Below are 23679 nucleotides of genomic sequence, written 5' to 3' on the forward strand. Positions count from 1 at the left end.
GCCCTGTCTTGCTCTTAAAAGGGACAGACTCCTCTTGTCTGCATTTAATTAGGATGGCTGCAGAGGTGATGTATGAGCTGTTGTCACCTGCTCTTGGGTCAAAAATCTGTACAGATCAGTCAGGATGACAGTAACAATCACAGTGGGCTTCTGTGTTCAGTGTCATGTGCTCTGAATTCACCCATCTTACAGTAAAGGTGGATAAAGAGTAAAGGCAGCTTCAGTTTCCAGCTCTGTCTTCTGGCTGCCTCCTCCCTGTCTGGAGCCTCCTTGGCAGGGTGTGCTCTGCATGCCCCAGCCCTTACTGGAGGGACAAGACCCTGATCAGGGATGCTGCTCATATGCTTGGAATTTTCCTCATTTCCAGCCTCAGCTGCTGTTGTGTGCTCTTTGGTGGGATCTTCAGTGAGTCTGGTCATTGGGGAGAGTTGATAACACACCCTTGCTTACGGCATCGGTGAGGGTGCATCCACCACGATGAGTGTTCCTCCATTGGGATCTTCCCCTTTGGTTATTTCTGGCCAGCAACATTTTCCTTTTACTCTGGATGCACTGAGTTATGAAATCACAGTGCAGCCTCATCGGCTGGACTCTTCTCTTAAGAACCTCTTGATTTCTTTGCTAATTTGGCTGTGGGCTTTCGTCAGTTATAAAACAGAGTGACACAGTATGTGACTATTGCATTCTCCTGCCTTGACTCACGGGCTGTGATTCCAGAGCAGTGACCCCCCTGCTGCTGGCTGGAGTAGCTCTCTGTGACTCTGCCTCAGCAATATGGGATGTGAGAGCTTGCACACGCATCTTGACAGGCTCTACCAGTCTTAGTCCAAATGCCACAATAAATCTGCCCCTGTGGGCTGGGCCTGTTAAAACAGGTGATCCCCCCATGGATTGCACTGATCACAGGTACCTGAGTAAAGCCTTCTGTGCCTTTATGAACCCAGTGGAGAACAGAAAAGGCCCACGGGGAGACAAGGGGGTGTTGGGATTGGGATGTAGCTTGGCAATGTATTCACCTGCAGTACTGAGCTCAAGAACTTAGGGATCTTGCCATTACCTCCACCCCAAAAAATTATGGTGTCATCTAGGCTAAGGCCTGTTCTCACCCACATAGAGAAAATCAGAATCATAGAGTCTCCTGGACTGTAGAAGAGACAAGGAACATTTGGATGTCAAGTCCAATTCCTGGCCCTGTACATGATTCCATGTTTCCAACACCTTCTGCCTCCTCCTATATGTCCTGTGCAGCTGCTTCAGAGAAGGTAATATATTCAGAACCTCATTAAGCAATTGATTCTGCACTTTGTCCTTGAGTGCAGACATGTTTTTGACTGGAAGATAATTAGAAGATGAACTTGCATAAAAGGATCTCTCCACATTTTAGGCAGATTACTTAAGAGGGACTTCTGCGAGGGACTGAGTGTTCCCTGATGAGGCCGGAGCCTCATCAGAATATTCAGAAATATTTTGAGATGGAAAACAGTTGCTTGCCAAGGATGAGTGTGCTGAGGGGAGCTTCCCTGGGGCTCATCTGCAGTAGGGCACTGACCAGTCTGAATTTCCTTTGGCCCACAGTGGGATCTTGTCTTGCACAAGCACTGGGAGTTTGCTCTGGCTGACTGATGTATTTCTATTCCAGTGCTGTGGTTTTCTGCTAATTGCTTGTTAATAAATGGGTGTAGCCTTGCACAGTCCTTTGCAGAAGAAACTCACTTCTTGTGTTGGGTGAACTTGGGCTCGATGAGCTGTCTCCATGACTGCTTCTCCAGGTACTTCTGTAGCACTTGATTCCAAGTAGTTTGACTCCTCTTATTTACTGCTGTGACAGGGGAATGCAGCTGCACAGGAGGATCTGGCAGGACTAGGAAGGGTTCCTGTCTCAGCTGTGGTTACTTTACAGGGCACTGAAGGCATCCAATTTCAGCATCTCAGTGATAAAACAAGAAAGGGGGGAAGCTAGTAAACCCAAGACAACCTGTGTTCAGGAGTTTCCCTCATTGTTTTAGAGTAGGAACATCTGCACTCAAGGGGAAGATGTATTTAGGCAGCAGCCATTGATTAAGGTGTTATTCATCAGGTGGGCCCACAGATATCCTACAGACACCCCTCCAGGGGCCCTCTGCAAAAGCAGAGTTTGTTGATGGCTGACCCTGAGTCCCCAGGCACTGGGTCCCTCCCAGCCCAGGGAGTGTGTCCTGCTCTGGGAGGGAGGCTTGGATTGATGGCTGAGGGGGCAGCATTTTTTTCAAGTCTGTCGTAAATTGAGAGTAGGTGGAGCAGTAATGAAGATGAATGAGAGGCTTTTCCCGGTCGATTAGCCCGTGCTGACGGATGCTGCACTGCCTTGGGATGCCTTTGGCCTGCCTCAGACCTCCTGCTCACCTGCTAGCATTCCTCAGTACAGCCAGGATGGGCAAACTGTGTGTCCCTGAAATTCAGAGATCTTGGAACGGCCTGGGGGGAGACCAGAAGTTTCCTGGATAAACACCAGCTCCAATGCAAGAGCAGGGAAGGTGCTGCACAACCCTCCTGTGCTGTTAGGGAATTGGTTTAATGCTGTAGGAAACAGGTTAGGCAGTGGGGAGGTGGGATTCTTGTAATTCCCTTAAGAGCTCCATTAAAGTGTCATCTTTTGGCTTGGCTGTGGCTTTGCAGCTCTGCTAAAGATCCTTTTTCGGCATGAGCACTCTCGGGGGTTTGGCATCAAGGAAGGTGTTTAATCCAGTCCATGGCAGGCTCTTTTAATTCTTTGAGCAGTTCCCCCATCAAAGCTGGTTTCAAAGTGGATTTCTCTCCCCACTTAAACTATTTCCTAGGGCCATTGAGTAAAATCCCTGCTTGGAGATGCTCTTGGTGCAGTAGCCGATGGGTGGCTTAGGACTGCAATAATCTTCTTTGCCTTAATCCCATCCTGCTCCTTTGACCTTCCTTCAGACTTTGCTCTTGTAGCCTGCTCAGCTCCCTCCTGCCCACACATCTCACTGCTTCCAGGAGAAAACCCCAGCTTCTTGGAGACCTCTGACATGCCTTCTGGCAGCAGTAAAGCAGACCCCAGCAGAAAGAATTTGCAGGTGAATGTCCCTGTTGACTTGGCCTTATTGCTGTGAGTTTGGAACTTCCATAAAAACTTCCTCTGTGTGAAACGTCCTTACTTGCCCATCAGCACAAAGCTGAGCAGTATTAGGAAAATGAACCCCATTTCTCCTGGCTCAGAGAAGAGGCACAGCTCTGCCTGGGACAATGTGCAGCCTAGCTCAGGTGGGGAAACTGCAGGAGCACCCTCAGCCTCAGGAATTGCAATGATTAAGATAATTTTTCTTTTTTTACCTGGGTCAGTTTAGTTTCCAGGTCCAACTGTTATACATTGTATTTGTTTGTGTGGATTGGGACCTTTTGACCAGACTCTATAAATTATCTGTACACTAAATAAAGCATTTTTGTAATGTTTGCTTGCTCAAATTGGTGGAGAAAAGAGGAAATTTGAAGAGATGAAGCATGGATCCCTATAATGTACCTACCAACTCTGCAGCTGCCTTCTCCTCCTCTCATCAGCTTCAATTTTAGTTGATTATGTTTGGAGTGTTTGGGGATTTTTTAATGGGAAAGATTTGGAAGATTTATCTAGCATCTGCTCGACCCAGTGCTGTAGAACCGTGGAATGGTTTGGGTGGTACAGGACTTTAAAACTTTTCTTGTTCCACCCCCTGCCATGGGCAGGGATAGATGCCACTCAGCCAGGTTGGTCCAAGCCCTGTCCAACCTGGCCTTAAACACTTCTGGGGATGGGGCATCCACATGTCCTGAGAATGGATTCCCCTGGGGCTTTGGATGCTCAGCTCTGTAGGAATCTTTGGGAGAGCAGGAGCTGCAGATAGTGGGGAAGAGAAATGCTGGGGCCTGGTTCCTGCTCTGGGGACATGCCCTACTGCGTGTGTAGGAATTCAAAAAGCAAAGGACATAATTTTCTGATATGGGTTTATAATGAATTTTGACTTAAAATAATAAGCAGTATACACAACATACACGTGAGTTGTACAGAGATGCTGCTGTATCGCTGACTTCAGAACCTACCAGTAAGTTCACAGGTTTCATTTGCTCTCTCAAGTCCCTTGTGCCCACCAGCATCTAGAGGTGGCCTTTGTCTCTGTGCAGTCCTTCAGGGTTCAGTTCCAAGCTACAACTCCACTTCCTCCCTGTGCTGGGGACACAGGGACAAGCCTCACGCAGAGGTGACCCTTGCTCAGTGGGGTTAGTGATGTCCCAGGTCTGCTTGAGGGAAACACAGGTATCATGGAACTGTCCTACGGATTCACAACACCGTTCCTCTGGCCTTGCAAAAAAGAAAAAGCAAGAATGCTTTTGCAAGAGTGGATTATTCTGAACTAGTGTTTTTTGCTGGTGAAGCTTTACTGTAACGTAGATTCTCTGGGGAGGTGCAGGGTTCCTCAACCATCACGTCCATCACGACAGTCAGTCCTCCCAGTCTGTATTGGTTGCACGATCCCTTTGCCAAGAGAACCTTTGCAGGTTCACAGTTTAAGTGAGGATCGCAGCCTCCTGCTAGGTCGGGGATTAGTTTTGCTGAGCACATTGAAGGGCCCACAGTACCTCCTGGGAACTTAGTGCTTTGTAGAATTAATTAAATAAAAGCCATGCAGTTGAACTACAGCTCCCAGAACATCGTGGCCCTCAGGGCACAGTGGGTTTAAAAAAAATTGCAAGGGGGATGGCAGTGGCTTCTTCCCTCAGTGCTCCTGTCTGGTCAGGTCTGGTCCAACCACTCGGCCCGTTTGGGCGCTTTACACGTGTGCACATCCACAGTGTCCTCACACTCCTTGCAGCGCACAGCGCAGCACCAGTGGAACTTGCACTCGCACTTGGTGACGCGGGTGACGCGCGTGGTGTCGTAGCCGCGCCCGCAGCACATCACCTCGCAGCCGTCTGTCCCGCGGGACACCTTGCTGCACACCCGGCCCGCCGTGCCCAGGGAGCCTGTGGGGGGAACCAGAGCGTGTCAGGGTGTTCTTCTCCATCCTGTTCCAACACTTCCCTGCCCACCCACCTGCAGGGGTTCCTACTGAGGCTGGGCATCTCTGTCTGCACTGGGGACCTTGGGTGTGGCTGCTTTAGGGGGGAAATCTCATTGTTCTGTCACAGCACCTGCTGCACTGGGGTCTCCAAAGGCACCACTTCGACTCCTGCACTTGCTGTGCTTTATGGGCATGAGATGCCACAAGCCCAGCCAGGGATGCAGCTTTGGTGTCTCTCATGTCCCTCATGACGGAGGGGTGGATTGAGATGATCTTTCACGTCCCTTCCAACCCACAACATTCTGGGTTTCCATGACAATCTGCATGGCCCCTTTCCCATGCCCAAGCCTGTGTTTGCTGCTGCCAGAGCGGTAGGGGTGGTGGGGGTAGGCGACAGGGATGGTAGGGGACAGGGATGGGTTCTCTGCAGCCCCTCTGTGCCTTAGGGGACCCCTGGAGCAGTGTGTGCCCACTGAGCCAGGCTTTGCAGCTGGCAAAGCTCAGAATGCCCTCTCTGCTCAGGCTAGGGATGGCAGGACCATGTGCTCCCCACCGAGCTCAGAACTAAACTGGGAATGCCCCAGGCTGAGAAACCATTGGTCATCTCTGCAGGAGTCCAGCAGCCCTGACGCCTCTCCTGCTCTCATCCCAGCCTCAGGCTGTGCTCAGAGGAGCAGCCAGAAGCCTGTGCATGGAACAGGCTCTCTGCTGCCTGTTCAAGGGAGCTTTGCTCTGCAGATGATGGGCTCTGAGGATACACTCCACTTCTGTGATGACCAGAAGCCTGAGGGGTTTGGGGCCTTGGTGTAAAGCCTGGGGATTTTGGACAAATGCAGTTCTGCTTGTGCAGTGGGGTGCTGTGGGGACTCTGGGTCTGGGTAACCCCTCTCTGAAGACTGGAGTTGAGTGGGGGAGCTGAGCCCCCAGGCTGGGCTAGCTGGGAGCTGCTGGCCTGTTGGGAAGGGAGGAATATTTGCTTTTGGGTAATGAGTGGAGCTGACTCACTGGTTTTACCTGCTGACTTGTCCATCACGCAGTAGTCAGGTGAGTTCTCAAAATAGACCAGATCTGTTTTTGTGGGCTTCCTGAAATTCTTGTTGGCCACTGTGAAGCCAGTGCCATCCTGATTCATCGTCACCTGGATGGCCCCATTGTATTTCTTCCTTAGGTAATCCCCTGTTTTTCGAAAATCTGACATTGCCAGCCAACAAGTCCTTAGTGTGCAGGAGCCGCTGACCCCGTGACATTTGCACTCCAGCTTCAGGAAGCGCTTCACAGCCTGTGGGAAGAGGGATGGTTAAGGACCAGTGGTCACCCTGGGCATCAGATACCGCACCAGTGTCCACTCATTCCTAGTGCAGTTTATCAGCCCTTGGCTGTGTGGGATGGGGCTCCTAATGGGAGACGGGGGCTGTGTAGGGAGGTCACTGATGCCAACATCAGTGAGGACACAGGAGGCAAAGGTGAGCGAGGTCTTGCCATCCCCATGGGGCCATTCCCTAGGGCAAAGCGTGCAGGGGAGCAGTGGGAAGGCAGGGCAGCATCCAGCCTTATCCACAGCAGGAGCTGCCCTCCAAAGATGCCCAATGTCCCGTTTCTCTGGCCAGGCTGTTCTGGCTGCCCAGTCCCATATGGAGGGTCCCAGTGGGATGGGCGAGTGCTGGGCTCTGCTGCAGGGGCTGCACTCACCATCCTCCCGCAGCGGTTGTTGTGCAGGTTCATCAGTGCCCGGGCATCCTTCACTTTTTTCTCCTTGGCATCCACAAAGGCTTTGGCAAACCGGATCCCATAGTTGATGTTGTCGCTGCAGCCGCCCCAGTCAAACTCCCCGCGCTCGTCCTTGGAGCGGCCCCTCTTGAGCGGGTCACAGCTGCACACCTTGAGGTCCCCTTGGCTGCACGCCCGAGTGATGGCATAGACCACCCCGGCCGAGGAGATGGCATACACGAAGGCGGCCTCCCTGCTGCCTGCCACGGGGAGAGAAACAGGGACGGGGAGTGAGCGTGCCAGCCTGTGCCAAGTGCCTGCAGCCCAGGAAGAACCAGGGCACGAGGAGCAAGACCATCCTGTGTGTGGGTAAGCCAAGCCCAGCCATCTCTGCAGACCACAGTGTCCAGCCTGGGCTTCCCTGGAGCCCTTCAGACTAATTGCAATGCTCAGGGTACGTGCCCACAGGTGCTGAGGGCAGCCAGCACCTTCCTCCGGGGTCACTTCCCTCCCTCCTGGCTCTGTGGGAGCGTGGACAGCGCCAGCTCCGGCCGAGCCCAGCTCTCCCCGCACAGCACAGCTTGCCGCCTGCTATTTTATGTCTCTGATTCAAGTTCGCAGCTGTTTTTATAATGTTGTAAAAGAAGCTGCAAATCAAAACCATGTTACTCTTCATTTCGAGAGCCTTTGAAAGCAACTTCAAAGGCAGAAGAGCTCTCTTTGGGTCTCGCAGGATGGGGCTGTGGCAAGGAGCTTTCATCATTTCCCATCCTTTGCCAGGAGAGGATGCGAGAAAGAGAAAAGGTGCCGTGATGGGAACAGAGAGGCTGAGCAGGCAGGCTGCCGCATGGCAGGGTGAATGCTGCATTCAGCATTCCAGTCCCCTTCCCTCCAGTTAGGTCGGGCATCTGGCTTGTGGCTCTGCTGCTTGTCCACCCCACGGGCAGCTGCCCCATCCCCTCCAGGCAGGAGCCAGCCCCCCACTCACCAGCTCCTTCTGTGGTGCTCACGTGTCCTCCATACGAGCTGCGAGTGGAAAGACTCTTCAGCCGCTTTTGATTTGGAGGCCACATGGCTGGATGCTCCCAGCACGTCATGGGATGCAGCAGCATCTGTCCTGCAGTGCTGCTGCCTGTGCTGGGGCTTGTGCCAGCTCCCAGGCCTGTTTGCTCCCAGAGCACTCTTATGGCAGCTGGAGCCCACGATGCTGCTCCATCCCCGTCCCCATTGAGCTTTTCCTCTTTGTTCCCTGGGTACGTTTCCTGGGTGCATCTCCACTTGTGTTGTATCCATCCCTCACCTGGAGCAGGAAGGTCTCCCCCAGCCAGGGCCATACCCAGTCCTTTGTGCAGGGCTGGCACCTGCCCCATGGCCATGGTCCTCCTCCACCTTGGAGCCTGAAGCAAGGACTGGAGCTGCATCTGTGCCTTGCCTGCCTTGCCATGCGAGGGAACGGCCAGTTCCCACGTGAATTGCTGAGTCCTGGCCAACCCCGCTCTCTAAATATTTATATATCCCATTACTGTTTACATATGAGCCTGTTCTCTGGAGGTGTCTCCTCCTTCCCCCTTCTCCCCCAGTGCTCCCCCTGCTCCATCTCATCTGGTGCAGCCATTCCAAATGCAGTGCTCTGCTCCCATTACTACTTGATTAATTTACAAGGAAAGGCAAAGCTCTCCTCAGGGAGTAATCCAAACCACCGGGCATGGCAGCCCGGTGGGAGGAGAGACTCTCCCAGGAAGACAAGGCCTGTGGTGGTGGGAAGGGGACAGGGCAGCACCTACTTCGCAGCATGACGCGGCCGAAGACAGTGTGGTCCCGGTCCAGGGTGCTGCAGTTCCAGCGGTGGTGCCGGAATTGGTGCTGGCACTCCCGGATCCACTCCTTGGCTCCCTCCCCAACCGACTGCATGATGTCAGGGTACCTCTGGCAGAGCTGTCGCTGCTTGTTCACCAGCCCAGGGATGTTGTCACAGATCACCCTTGCGCCCAGCGCCCCGATGTACCTGCAAGAGAGAATGGTACCTCATCACTGCCTTCCTGCAGGGGGGAGCCACAGAATCACTGAGTATCCTGATCACAGGATCATCGAGTCCTGCACAGGACACCCCCAAAATCCCACCCCGTGACTGAGAGTATTGTCTAAACACTTCTTGAGCTCTGGCAGCCTTGGGGCCATGACCAATGCACTGGGGAGCCTGTTCAGTGCCCGACCGTCTTCTGGGAGAAGAACTTTTTCTCAATATCCAGCCTAAACCTCCCCTGACACAGCTCCAGGCATTGCCCTGGGTCCTGCCCCTGGTCACAGAGAGCAGAGATCAGAGCTGCCTCTCCACTACCCCTCAGGAGGAAGCTGCAGACCCCAATGAGGTCTGACCTCAGTGTCCTCCAGCTGAACAAACCAAGTGACTCCAGGTCCTCACCCTGCCTGGCGGATCTTATATTGAAGCCTAGCTTTTCCTCTTTCCTTTCTAGCTGTGTCAGAGCTGCTGCAGGCTCTGCCCAGACCATCTCTCCACAGCAGTGTGTCCCTTGCAGCATCCCCTTGGCAGGGGTGAGCTGAGGTGCGTGTTGAGCCCTGCCTGGGGCTGTGGTTCAGACAGGGAGGACACAGGGACAGGGCACAGCTGAGTCATTGCAATCTTTTTGTTTGATAAAATAATCCCGAGATGCCCCAGCCAGCAGCAACAGAGCTTTTCTCAGTGTGTACATCACTGCAGAAGGAGCAAGGGGTCCGTGGAGCCCGTGTCCCCCAGTAGACAGCCAGCTCTGGGTGCTGTGAGTCACGGGATGTCTCCCATAAGCCTGGCCTGTGTCAACTCCTGGGACAGCAGCAGAGAAACTTGCTGATGTGCAAAACCTCCCTCCCACCCTCTTCCCAACATCCCACCCCCATGCTGTCACCCAGCCCTGCTGAGCACAGCAGGATGGAGCCCAGCTGAGCCCAGGGTGGCTCAGGGAGGCTCTGCCCTCCCTCCTGCCTGCATCCATCAGGAATGTCCATGGCACAGACCTGTGGCGTGTGCAGGGGAGGGAGGAGGAGGAGCAGTCTTCACCTCTCGATTCTGCACTCCTTACTCACACCGTTCTCCCCCAGCTGTCGATTCCTCTCTGTGCATCTCCTGAACATTTATCCTCATGCCCTGAAGCTCCATAACTGGTACAACTGTGCCGTGCCTCCTCTCCTGCCTGCACCCTGCTTGTTTCCTGGTGCCCTCGCTGGGGAGAGAGCAGGAACTCAGAGCAGAAAGACAAGGCACAAACAGCAGCCTGCCAGAGCCTGGCTGAGCCCCAGGGGCGGCTTTCCACAGCCACGGGGGAGGGATCTGAGCTCTGCCCGGCACTCTCACACCATCCCGGACAATGGCAGCAACATGGAATTTTCCATCCCAGTCAGCTCCTGCCTGCACCACCCGCTCACCCCTCTGGCTGCTTGTGCCTGAGGATGATTTTTGCCACAGAGCACGGAGCTGGGATTCTGGCTGGAAGGGATGAGGTTTGGGTGATATTCAGATTTTTTCTAACCCCCCAGACTGGAAGCAAAAACCTTCCCTCAATAATAATAAAAAGCAATAAGCTTTGACAATATTTCATTGTCTCTCTCTGGACATGTTCTCTCAGTTCCATTCCACCCCAGAGAGAGCTCCCAGGCTCAGGAAAGCCCTGCAAGCACAGAAAGCAATGGGATCTGTTCTTTCTTTTAAAATATTTTGTTTAAATGCTGGCAGAAGCACAAGGTCATCTCGGGCTGGAGCTGAGGATAATAAACCCAGCTCCCCATGGCTTTGCAAACCCAGACTCCAAGGGGCAGTGAGCATTATTGTCACAGGCATGCTCAGCAGCCTTTCATCCTGAAGCAGAGGAACAGGGAAGTAGCAGAAGCTGTTTTGGGAAGAAAAGCCAACAGGAGCTCCTCGAGCACTGCTGACTGAGGATGTTTCACTGCCTTGCTCATGCCAGACTGTGAGAGCAGCCTGTTCCTTCCCATGGGGACAAGGCAGGGCAGGGAAGCATCCCACCAGCTGGATGATGGCACGATGGCATCGAGTGGGGTTGCAGAATTCCTATGGGGAAGCATGGTCGGGTGCCCTGCCCTAAATTCATTCTGCCCAGCAAGGATGGGGATGGCTTATCCCTGCCTGTGCTGGCAAGAGCAGTGAGGAGATGCTGGGAGGCAGCAGGATGGAGGTGCAGAAGTAGCCAAAGCTCTTCTTTGCTGGACAAAAGTGATGCTGGGGAAGCTGGAAAAGGTAAAATATTCTGTGATGAGCCACCTCACCAGGGACCTTGTGGGGATCCCATCCCCTGCCTTGTGCCAGCACTGCTGAGGGGTCACTGGTCTCCAGGCACAGCAGTGGCTGTGAGTGGGCTGGGACACAGGAGTTGGCAGTGGAGCTGCCTCCCGGACTGGAGAGTGATGGATAAAGCACTAACACCATCCCCTGGGAGACCGAGATCAAGGGAAACCCTCCAGACAAGATAAACACTAGGCACTCCCTTTTTCACACTGGAAGCTAATTACTTCTCCTTAATTCTCCTGCCAAATACCCAGATCAGAGCAAACATTATCGGCAGGAGAAAGTGGAAGGAGAGCAGTGTGAAGGGCACCAAGTGCTGCAGTAGCACCTCTCCATATGCATCCAGAACTGCCAGGGTCAGTGGCTGTGTCTCCCTTTGCCCGTGGCAGCGGATTTACAACAGCACCTACAGGATTCCATCAGGGTTTCTGCACTGAAATCTAACACACAACTAAAGGGAAAATTCCTCCCATGTCCTGGAAAGGTCGTGGTTATCTCGGCAAAGGCAAAAGCTTCCACTTGGTGAGAAATGCTCCAGTTGGGTTCAGTTACTCTGAAATGGAGCAAGACGAGGAACATCAGAAAATTCCGCCAAGCAGAATTTTGGGAGGGAAAAAACCCAAACATTTGTTTTGGATAGATGAAAGCATCCCTTCCAATTTTACTTTTCAAAATCTGTGACATTTTAAAAACAGTGCAATGGGAAAGACAATGGATGTTCTGAGAAGTCCCCAGCTGCCTTATCAGAACTTTGTTTTCAAACAAATGAAGCTGTGCTGGAAGTGGCACAGTTCTGCAGTGCTGCACTCTGGGGGAAGCTGCATTTTTTTCAGCCGAAAAAAACCCCACAAACCCCAAGCCTTGAGTTCAGAAAAGTCTGTGACAGATAACTTCTGATGCTGGAGGCTACTCAGTCCCGGACTTCAGGGTTGGGAGGAGAGAGGCAGAAGCAGGAGCTGTCAGCCTGCAGTGAGGAGGAGCCGGGTGGCAGGGGAGAAGAAAGTGGATAATTAAGTGCATGTGGGGATAACAATCCCCCACCCTGTGCAATGGGATTCCACAGGCTGCTGCCTCCTCTGGCTGCACAAAGCCCCGGCATCGCCCTTTGCTGAGCGCGGAGGTGTTTGCCCGGCTCGGGTGAGGGGCTGGCACAACCCCTGTGACACCCTGGGTCACCTCAGAGTGCAATTCCGAGCTCGGTGCATTTCCCATTTCGCCCCCGAGCTCCGCTGCCAGGAGCCGGGTGTGAGGGGCTGTGCTGTGGGGGGACACCGCCCTCCCTCCCTTCCCGCAAGGCGACAACAGCAGAGCACGGAGCCTCCGTGCCCCAAGGGCAGGTGCTTTTGGAGACTGCGAGGTCGAGCTCTCCTCCTCCCTGGCGGCCCTCCTCTTCCCCGCAAGCTGCAGGGATGCATGCAGAGATGCAGAGCCTGCAGCCGGCCCATCTCCTCCCTGCAAGCTCTGGGGATGCATGCAGATGCAGAGATGCAGAAGCTGCAGCCGGCCCGTCTCCCCCCCGCAAGCTGCAGGGGTGGATGCAGAGATGCAGAGGCTGCAGCCAGCCCTCCTCCTCCCCGCACGCTGCAGGGATGCATGCAGAGATGCAGAGGCTGCAGCCGGCCCTTCTCCCCCCCGCAAGCTGCAGGGGTGGATGCAGAGATGCAGAGGCTGCAGCCAGCCCTCCTCCTCCCCGCACGCTGCAGGGGTGCATGCAGAGATGCAGAGGCTGCAGCCAGCCCTCCTCCTCCCCGCACGCTGCAGGGGTGCACGCAGAGATGCAGAGGCCGCAGCCGGCCCGTCCCCACATCCCGCAGCGCCGGGGGAACAGGAGACAACCGTCACGCGCTGCCTTCCAAGTTGTTGTTCTTGCGGAGAGTCTGCTGACTTTGGCTCTTGTAAACAAGGAGAAACCTAAATTGCTTCTAAGATAAACATGCAAATCAGAGGCAGACGCGTCTATTTACTTGGTGGCGTGCCGGCTGTGCTAACCCCGTTCCAGGGCTCGGCTCCGTGTTGGATGTGCCCGAGCCCTGCGCTCCCCACCGGAGCCCACCCGACCCGCGGGCTCCGGGTGTGTCTCTGCCCTGTGCCCAGGTGATGGTCTGGACAGCCCAGAGCTCTGTGCTCCTCCCTGCGTGTGCTCGCTGGGACACTTCAGCTGGGAAATGTCCCTTTGAAAATGAGGTTCTGAGAAAGAAATTAATTTAATGGGGATTCGTAAAATTGCATGGAATCAGAAACTGTCCTGTTGCTCTTCCATAATACCAAACCTGCAAAATAAGGGAGTGCCCTAATTCAGTTTCCAATGGAATTTACACTAGACTCTGCTTTAGCTAAGACTTAATTTTTCACCATTTCATAAGGCACTGGAAAAACTATTTGAACATGACTTGATTTTAAAAGGGAAATCTTTGGAATTGCCATTCTCAGACAAACCAGCATTTTAGTGCTCTGAATTAAACAGCTGCTTGAAACGTCATAAATTCCCGTTGTGGGTTGCACCAATACCATTAAAGGCACAATTTTAGATTAGATGAATAGAAGCTAAGCTTAACTAAAATCACTGTCACAGCTCTACAGGGGAGAAGGATGTCTGTGCAAACAGCCCTGGTGATGCAGGGGGCAGGATCCAGGGGTGAGGGAGCTCAGGGAGCCCATGGCTGGTCCCCGACACACAAAGAACCAGTGCATGAGGCTTCCTCCCTCATTGATGTCACTGATTAATGTACAGAGAGTTTGTGGGTGAAAACTCGAGGATCCCAAAACTTTGCCAGCAGTTTGTACCTCCCTGTTTGGTGGCAGAGGCGGGTGGGAAGAGGAGCAGGGTGGACAGAGGACAGGGTCAAGGGAGCTCTGGCCAGACACAGCACCCTGAGCCCCTTCAGCACAATGGCTTTGAGGTGGATGCTCCTTCATCCTAAAGGGTCTGAGAAATGGCAGCAGCTCTGACATCCCGGGTAATGGGTTTTCAGCTGGAGAATTTGCCTTTCCTGGCACAGCTCCTCCCTACCAAGTGCAGAGTGTGCTCACCTGGCTGAGGGAACATGGAATCCCTGGACCCCTGGCCATGTTGGCTGCTCCTGGGGGTTCTGGGCAGTCTCTGTGTCTGAGCTCTGAAAAGAGCTTTTCTGAGGTCTGAAAAGAGCTCTGAGGCTGAGAAGGGAACACGGTCTGGCTTCCCGGTGGCATCAGAGGCTGTTGGAGCCCATCCCCTGGGAAGAGTGATTCAGTTCCCCATTGCCCTCTAGCAGCTTTGACAGTCCTGAAGGATCAGCTCGGGAGCAAAACTGTCCTGGCTCCTGGTCTCTCCCCATCCCACTGAGTCCTCATGAAATCTGTATTTTGGAGGGAGGCTGGAAAGCTGCAGGCAGCTGTTGAAGTCAGCTTGTGCAGATAGGATCAAATCCAACATCTTTGCCTCTTTGCCTGCTGAAGAGCAAATTCCATCCTGCCTGGCAGCATTTCACCTCCTCGAGTTCTTTGCATACCTCCCAAGGATGCTGCACCATCCTTCCTCTGCTCTCCCTGCTGTGGCAGACAAATTACAGCCAACTGCCAAACACTTTGGGTTGCAAGGTGCTATAAACATCTGAGATATTATTTTAGTATTACAAACCCTGAGTATTTTATTAAGCCCCACTGGGAACAGGGCCATCCTGGCCTGCTGGAATTGTTAACGCCTTTGAGTGATTAATAGTCCTAATTTCCTCACTTAGAGCCACTACTCTGCATGTTGAGAGCCTTAGTCTCACTTCAATAATTTTTAATATAATGCTGAGTGACTACCAGTGCCACTCAAGGGACTTGTTTCTCATTTTCTGCATCGTTATCTTTCTCTTTCATGTGCATCCCTCTCGCAAAGTTGTCTGCCTTCACATCCTGGTCAGAGTCCCCTCTCTGTGGTTTTCCTGCATCCTGTGCAGTCACTGGGATGTAGTTTCTGTGAGGAGGACAGAAACACTGTGGTCCAGGGGAGATGCAGCTGGTGGGTGCTGTAGTCTGTTGTCTCCCAGGCCCCTGTGGGAGGCTTTGCTGTTGGCATATTGCATAAGAGTAACCTGAAAGGCCTGAAAACTTCAGTCTGCGCTGGGTGAAAGCTGTTCCTCAGGGACATTTTTGGTGGTGCATGAATACAGAATAATTGCTCATTAAAAATATGCTTTGCCCTTAAGAACCAATTTTTTTTTCTCCCCAAATCTCAAAGTCCTTTGGTAAGAGGTGGAGAGGTAAGACAGCTTCTGGTAATAAAACTGGATGTACAATTCTCTTTTCCATGGCACATCCTTTGTGTTGGATGAGAGCTACTCCAAGAAGAAGTTGTGTTTCCATGGGCTTTGGCCCAGCACAGATCTTTTCATGGCACTGCTGAAATCACTTTTGGTAATAGTAAAAGCTAATGAGTTTGGAAAGCAGTAGGATTTTTTTTCCTTCTGCATTTCTTTCTAAGAAAGATTTCCCATAGGTGAAAGTGACCCTAATGACAAATGGACTAAGCAGCACAGTTAGGATTATTATAACGGTGCAAAGTGCCTGAGAGAACCCATCTGTTCCATCCACCCTAACCAAGAACACCGGGGCTGCTTGCAAAGGCCATGGGGTTCATTCTCCATCAGTCTGACATTACTTTAAAACTTATTTTTCACAGCATGGCTGCCTGGAGAGCTGAAGCAGCGGAGCGCCTCAGGATAAAGACTTCCTGGTCACTGACCTCCTGCTTTTATTGCCATGCAAAGTGCTCTGCAACAACAAAGTGACAGCCGGGGCCAACACTCCAGGGATCTCCGTGTCCCAAGAGCTGCACGTCCTCTCCCCTTGGAGGTGGTAAGTCCTGCTCCTGGAGCTTTGTCCCCTGCCCATGGCAGAGGGGCTGGAGCTGGATGCTTTAAGGCCCCTTCCAACCCATTCTGTGATTCTGTATCTTGCCTGCAGCAGTGCCAAGACTGAAAGGGTGATGACCTGCTGGGCAGCAGAAGCACTGGAGGTGGAGGCAATGGCTCATCCACGGCTCAGAAAGGGACCACAGGCACGGACACAGGGCCCTGGGAGCCCCCCCACAGCCTTTGAGACCCTCTACCAGCACAGCTCTCCGGGGGCTGCTGAGGGTCTGCCCAGCTGGGCCTGGCACGGAGGGGAGGAGCGGCACCCCAGGGGTTACACAGCGGGCTGCGCAGCTCCTCCATGCAGCTGCCTTTCCCTTGGCTTAATTTCAAACATTCCTATTTATGCTATTTCCCCTCCCACACACCTTAGCATGATGCCTGCTCAAATGAGCCTCTCTCTCCTATAGCCTGTATCCACACGTGTGTGTGGCTCCATTTTTCCATCGCTCCTTGTGCCCATCCATGACACCTGGACCATGAACTGCTCTGGTGTCACAGTGGGAACACATGGCAAATCCTGGAGAACAGCCCCAGTGGGAGCACAGCCAACAGCCCATCGTGGTGGGAATGTCCCCTTCTCCATCTGCCATGGGGTGTCCTTGCCAAACCCTTGGCCAGAGCCCAGCACCTTGTCCAGGGGTTGCTCTGGCACAGAGGGAGAGCCATGGGCACTTCTGATTCATGATTTGCCCTTGGAATGTTTTCCATGCCCATAAACACACTCCTGCCCTGGCCAAGGAAGGGAGCTGGACCATGATGGCTGCCTGACTCTGGACTGGTCATTCCTCAAAATCCCCATATGGGCATCACACCCTGGGATGTATCAGCTCTCTCAGAGCCCCCATATCCTGACAGCACCATGGGTAGCCCCATGTGGTTGCCAGGCTCCCACACGCTCTCCAACCCACACCCAAACTTGCGATCCTCTTCCTTCCACAGATTTGTTTTATCTCTTTGGGAGCCTGATGCCTCCCATCTGTTCCAATGCCAGACAAAATTAAATATTTGTAGTTTCCAAGGGCTGTGGTTAGCAATAAACAAGTTAGCTAACAAGGATTTGGTGTGCTGGGGAGCTGGGGGGGGTCTGTGTGGGTTGCAGGAGAGTGGGTGTGTGTGAAGGTGGGATGCAGGGGGGCAAACAGGGCTTTGTGTACATTTTTCTTTAACCAAAACTTTAATTTCAGAATGGCTTTCCACACCAGAACGGCTCTCTGGGCTCCCAATAGCAAGTAAACTCTACTTAGCTATTTACACCAAGTTTGTTTATTGCACAGTTTATATTTATAAGCAACATTTGTCTAATCTCCCAAATCTTTCCCAAGGAATTTCGGAGGCCGCTTTTGGGGCCTGACGGGCTCAGGGAGTGCAGGGCACAGCCCTGGCAGCCGCCATACCCAGACCACACTGCTCCCCCTGCCCCAGTGCACGCAAGTGTAAACGGGATTTAGGGATTTTCCCCTTGCATTCCTTCTTAATTTCTGTCTGTGCTTCAGCTGGTATTTTGTTGCTAAGTAACACTTTGGAGTTTGGAAGTATTTTTGCAAGGGTGCTGCTCCCCACAGCCACAGCCACCCCGCTGTCCCTGTTAGTCACAGTGGCCTCGGAGCCTGGCCACAACCACAGAGGCCAAACCCACTGTCCCCAACCTGTCCCCTGGTCTGGGCTCTGAGCACGTGTGCACACACACACACACACACCCACAGCCACTCTTTTGGATGCCAAAGTTCACCAATTCCTGGCGTTTATGTGAGGCGGTTGGGCCATGCCTGACGTCACTGAAAATTAATAATTTGCAGTTGTTTAGAAGAAACATTTGGTTGATATTTCCTTTCCATGTACTGTGATCAGAGGGGACCCAGTTTTTCCTATTAAACTACTTAAAAAGTTGACTCTGAAAATGAAAAGCATTTCCTCTAGTTCCACAAGTTTATTGTGTGTGAATCCCTAGAAGAATTTGGCAATAATAATTAAAATAAGGAATGATGATGCACCACCAAATGTATTTACTGTAATATCAGTGGTGCTAAAGATGTGCTTGGAAACCTATGCAAATCACTGAATAACTTTTTCCCAAACCACAGCTGGTTGAAACCATTTTCAGTAAAACACAATTTCATCTAAACATGCTATTTTATCAGGACTGACATGTCCAGCACAACAGTTTAGGCTTTTCTTAGGAATGCTCTGCTTTCCAGAAGAGAAAGTTCAATCGAAAGTGTGACTCTTAAGAGCTTAATATATTCAATTTCTAATTTTTTGTTTGTTTGTTTTGTTTTAAAAGTCCTGTATTTGAGGTCCTTGGGACCAATACTGCTTGGCAAAAATGTCCAGAGGTTGGAGCGTGGCTGCACCGAGGCCGTGGGGCTGCGTGGGGGACAAGCCCAGCTCCCAGGGCTGCCCTCCTCTCCTCTCCTCTCCTCTCCTCTCCTCTCCTCTCCTCTCCTCTCCTCTCCTCTCCTCTCCTCTCCTCTCCTCTCCTCTCCTCTCCTCTCCTCTCCTCTCCTCTCCTCTCCTCTCCTCTCCTCTCCTCTCCTCTCCTCTCCTCTCCTCTCCTCTCCTCTCCTCTCCTCTCCTCTCCTCTCCTCTCCTCTCCTCTCCTCTCCTCTCCTCTCCTCTCCTCTCCTCTCCTCTCCTCTCCTCTCCTCTCCTCTCCTCTCCTCTCCTCTCCTCTCCTCTCCTCTCCTCTCCTCTCCCCTGGAGCTGCCAGCCGGGGATCGGCCTGCGAGCTGAGGACACAAACTCCTGTGGGAGCTAAATCCAGCTTCCTCCAAACAAGCCACAGCTACTGAGGCTTAAAACGTGGCTGGTTTTCCTCCCGCTTGCTGGGAAGCGACACGCACTCGGGATGAGGGCAGACCGCGGGAGAAGTGGGGTACGACAGCAGGGGAAATAGTGGTTTTAACACTCCTCCTAAAGAAGGAATTTTCACTCTTCGGGCAGCACCCACGTGTGTTACCAGAACTGCCCATCTCTGGGCAGATGATGCTCTGACTACTCCATTCCTCCTTTTTTCCAGCCGTGTTATCCCACGCACCCACTCCTCAGCTCTAACAAACCTCTCTCCAGCCTCTCCGCAATGGAAATAATCCAACCTCTCCACTGTTCCTTCCTTCCTCAGCTTTTTGCATTTTAGCAACCTCACCTTGCCCAGAGAAGCCATCCTGTCTTCACCTGCCCTGCTGGGTTGGGGCAGGGCTGGCTCTGGGAGCCAGGTCAGTGCTTGTATCAACCTGAGACTCCCCAGCCGTGACTCATTTCTCTCCCAGTGATTCCAGTTCCCCTCAGCTGACCAGGCTTCGGGAAAGCTCCTCTGGGCATGGCTGTGAATAGTCTTGCTCTTTCTATTTCCATCTGCCCCCCAAAGCATTTTCTGGTCTCTTGAAGGAGTCGCTTTTGTGTTCGGTTGCCCCCAGCTGCCCGGGCAGCCTGTCCCCTGGAGCCCCCGCTCCCTCCGAGCCCCAGAGCTTTCCCACCCGCCCTTCCCAGCCTGGAATGGCTCTCCGAGGGATGCCAGCCCTGCCACACGCCCAGACGTGCTCTCGAACACCGGGAATACTTGTGCTATCGGCAGGACTGTGAAGTGCTCCCGGGCCCTTAGCAGAGAGTGCTTCACGGTAGCTGAGAATTTCCAGAAATCGCCGCTTTCTTTCAGTGGCAGACGGGTTGAATTTGATTAAGTTTTGCCTCATCCACCGTGATCTGTTAATGATGATGAGATTGGCACGGAAAACACTGTTTTCCACAAGATTAGAAAGGACTTTTATAGGGTGGGGGACACTGAGAACTTTTCCACAGCCAACTATTTTTTTTTTTTCTCTCCAGTGTTGCTGAACTACTGAAACAGCACAGGGTCGTTTGGAAAACTCCCCGATCCTTGTTTTCCCAATTACTGTCATTGTGCACAGATGAATTTTCACTGGTACACCAACCGGGGCAGGAGGGGACTAATTTCCAGAAGGTTTTTGTTATGGCGCAATGTCTGTCTGTTACAAAGCCTCATCTTATCTAAAGGAAGGGGGACATCAACTGCTTCTCTCCCCTGGAGCAGAGCAGTGTGACTGTGCTGGCACTAGGGCAGCCCGTGGGGCCGGGCTGGGTCAGGGATCCAGGCTGGGTCAGGGATCCGGGCTGGGTCAGGGATCCGGGCTGGGTCAGGGATCCAGGCTGGGTCAGGGATCCGGGCTGGGTCAGGGATCCAGGCTGGGTCAGGGATCCGAGCTGGGTCAGGGATCCGAGCTGCTGCCCCTCTAACCCGCCCCGGGGCTGGTCCCGGTCCCCGCCGTGCCCGGGAGGGATGGGCGGCTGTCGGAGGGGCCGCAGCGAGCGGGGCTCGGCCCGGCACGAACCGTCCCCAGGGAGGAGCGGCGGCGTTTTCGGGGCGCGGGGTGCCCGTGGCCACTGCGGCGGCGGCGCCCCGGGAAAGGCTCGGTACCGGCCCCTCGGTACCAGCCCCGGGGAAAGGCTCGGGGAGCCCAGGGCGCGGCCGGAGCGGCGCAGGTGGAGCCGCGGGGAGCCCGCAGGAGCCCGGCCGGTCCCCGCTCGCTCCCCCGGCCGCACGTCGGGCGCTGGGCTCCAGCTCCGGCACTGCGGGCTCGCTGCGCTCCCGCCGCTGCTGCCGACACCCCTGGTTCGTCCTCCCCGTCCCCATCCCCGTCCCCATCCCCGTCCCCACCCTGTCCCCGTTCCCAGCCTGTTCCCGTTCTCAATCCTGTCTCCATCCCCGTTTCCATCCCCATCCCGGTCCCCGCGCCTCTCCGCCCGCGGTGTCCCCGGGCCCGTCGGGGCCTCACTCACCACCACGAGGAGTCGGCGCGGGGCGTCAGGGCCAGCAGGAGGAGGACGAGGGGAAGGCAAAGCCGGGGCGCCGCTGTCCGAGGGAAGGCTCCGCACTCCGCACGCCCGGGGGCCACGGCAATCCCAGGAGACGCTTCCAGGCGGTTTGGGCTGAGCATATCTCTCCGGGGCGGGGTCCAGACGGAGAAATGACCGGGGAAGGGAAGGGGGTCCTGCCCGCGCTCCCCTCGGGGCACTCACTGCCCGTCACGGCCCCGCGGCGCGTCCGCGCTGCTGAGCGAGCCCCGGCTGGGCCCCCGCGGCCGGGCTCATGCTGCTGCTGCGGGGGGCGGCGGGGCCGGGGGCTCAGCGGGGCCGGGGGCTCAGCGGGGCCGGCACCGTGCGGGGCCGGGCCGGGCCATGGAGGGCTGAGCGCGGAGGGCGAGCGCGCTCTGGGGATGGGAGCGCGGGGGCCGCGGCCAAATATCGCCGGCGCCCGCCGTGCTGCGGGCTCTCATTGGGCAGAGTCAGAGACGCGGAGCCGCCGCTCCGGCCCGACCGACCCCCGCCTCCCCGAGGGCACGTCGGACAGCCCCCTCCGGGCTCCTGCCCCCGCCGCCGCCCCGCACCGGGGCCGCTCCCACCGCCGCGCCCGCACCCGCGGGGATGCGCCGAGGAGCCGCCGCTCGCGGCCGCCCCGTCGGGCCCCGCCCGGGGAAGGAGCTCGGCGGGATGCGGGATGCGGGATGTGAGATGTGGGGTCCGGGGCTCGCCCCCGCCAGGTGTCACTGCCGGGTGGGAAAGCGCAGGTGAGCCGCGCTCGGGGCTCCGGTGCGGCAGGAGCGGCCGGCGCACCGAGATCGGCTCGGCAGGAGCCGGCGGGAGGGTCCCGGCCGTGGGGCTGGGGCGGTGCAGACCCCACAGGTGCCCGGGACCCGCAGGCAGCGCTCTGGGGAACAGGGACACAGTGGGATAAACTCCCCGGCGTGGGGAGGCCACAGCCAGAGCCACCATCGGCTGTGAGTGTCCAAGGTCAGACACAGCCCCTGCACTAATCTGGCAAGAGCTCTCCCTTGTTTTACATGTGTCTGTCACCTGTGGCTGTGGGACAGGGAGACAGGGGCTGCCCCGGGCCCTCAGCCTTCCTTCCTTCCTTCCTTCCTTCCTTCCTTCCTTCCTTCCTTCCTTCCTTCCTTCCTTCCTTCCTTCCTTCCTTCCTTCCTTCCTTCCTTCCTTCCTTCCTTCCTTCCTTCCTTCCTTCCTTCCTTCCTTCCTTCCTTCCTTCCTTCCTTCCTTCCTTCCTTCCTTCCTTCCTTCCTTCCTTCCTTCCTTCCTTCCTTCCTTCCTTCCTTCCCTCCTTCCTTCCCTCCTTCCTTCCCTCCTTCCCTCCTTCCCTCCTTCCCTCCTTCCTTCCTCTCTCAATCTGGTCACTGACAGCTGCTGCAGACCAGTCTTGCCTGGCAGTTCCCTCTTCCCCACGCGGTCCCTGGCTGCTCCATGCACACCATGGAGGTGAGAAGGCGTTTTGGTAACCTCTCACTGTCAGCACTTTCGCGATATATCTGATTAATTACTGGGATTGTAAAGCCCATTATCCACCAAAGTCCTTTCCACATTGCCAGAGCCCTTGGCTGCCCCCTCCCCTCCAGCCAGCTCAGCTCCTTCTGCTCTTTCCTTCCTATTCCCGTTGCTCAGATCAGAGAGCCACTTCCCCAGCCTGGGAGAAGCAGGGACTGGAAGCTCACACATGGTTATAATCCAATTATACTTGGGAAAACTGCAGTGACAGAAAGCTGGTGCTGGTGGGGTGCTGTCCTTTTGTCTGAGAGCCCACACAGAATATTGCATTACAGCTTATCCTCGAAGCGGTGGCACTGAAAAGGCTGATATTTATAGACCGTGCAAGGCTGTGAACTTGTTTAGAAGACCCATGACAGTGGGCAGAGTGCTGGAGGCTCTGCTGTGGCCGTTTTGTGGGCTTTTCTCTGTTACTGGCTGTTTTCACACAAAGACAGTGGCCTGAGTACTCTGTATTCTGCTCTCATGGGGAGGGAGAGGGAGGAGGTGACAGGCCCGATGTTCATGTGAACGTGCAGGTCTTGGCTGGGATGTGGTGCTGGGCAGGAAACCTCTGCCTGGGGATGAAGCTCAGGATGAGAGCAGGGGGCAGCCCTGGCAGGGTGAGGGGTGTCTGCAGGAGGGATCACAGCTGAATTTTGGTGTTGAAGTGAAATGTCCAGGCTGGATGTCAGAGCTCTGTACCCAGCATAACGAATTTCTCTGTCAGCCTGGTGGCTTATTTGATGCTCTTCTCCATACAAGCCATGGACTGCCCTGGGTTTGTACGAGGCTCTCCCTGGCAGGGAAGATGCCAGGGCAGCTCTCACTCCTCCAGCTGGGCTGAGCCCTGTGTTTGATCTTCCATTCAAATTAGCAGCGCTCAGGGTGTCTGGGTGCTTCACCCACATGAGCTGTGGTGAGTAAATAAACAAGGCTCTGCTTTCAAAGGCTTTCACAATTCATTAACTTCAAAGGAGTTGAACTCTCTATTTTCTTAGCAGGTCGGTCATTCCACAGACTTGCTCTGGGTGCTGAAGGTGGTGGCTGGCCATGCCAGGAAGCCGGGTAGGCTGCTGCAGGGCCGGTGTCACACACACGGAGCTGTGCCGAGGGGCAGAGGAGCACTCCACGCTCAGTGCCACGCCGAAGGAGGAGAACAGGGTAAGTAAACACATGGGCAAGACTGTCTGTGGCATTCCCTGCCCCAAAGAGCTGCTCGGTAGGAGGCATCCAGCCTGCAGGCTGCTCAGGGCACCATCAGACAGGGTTTGTAAGCCATGGATGGGCACCGGAGCCACTCCTGCTCTGCAGAAGTCTCCCCACCTTTGCATGGAGAGGAAGGCAGTGTGATCTCGCCTGCCCTGCCCTCTCCAGCTGCCTGTCCTGCTGCAGTGCTGGATTCCTGCTCTGACTGTGCAGGCACAGGTGCTGG

The 23679-nt window shown here is 54.7% G+C and overlaps 1 protein-coding gene across 2 annotated transcripts; it reads right to left on the reverse strand.

Annotated features, from left to right (window-relative positions):
• Nucleotides 1-4019: 4019 nt before the first annotated feature.
• WNT2B (Wnt family member 2B) lies at nucleotides 4020-20938 on the reverse strand. 2 transcript variants are annotated; one of them, XM_083878616.1, is made up of 5 exons: nucleotides 20709-20938; nucleotides 8522-8742; nucleotides 6720-6997; nucleotides 6045-6309; nucleotides 4020-4992 (listed from the first exon to the last, which is right to left on the reverse strand). In XM_083878616.1, the coding sequence occupies exons 1-5, from the start codon at nucleotides 20864-20866 to the stop codon at nucleotides 4763-4765; spliced, it is 1152 nt and encodes a 383-aa protein (XP_083734742.1). In that variant the 5' UTR covers nucleotides 20867-20938; the 3' UTR covers nucleotides 4020-4762. The 2 variants fall into 2 exon arrangements, with proteins under 2 accessions (XP_083734742.1, XP_083734743.1); XM_083878617.1 differs by lacking the exon at nucleotides 20709-20938 and adding an exon at nucleotides 9750-10107.
• Nucleotides 20939-23679: the final 2741 nt, after the last annotated feature.

Source organism: Zosterops lateralis (assembly GCF_965231275.1).
Source record: "Zosterops lateralis genome assembly, chromosome: 26".
NCBI lineage: Eukaryota > Metazoa > Chordata > Aves > Passeriformes > Zosteropidae > Zosterops > Zosterops lateralis.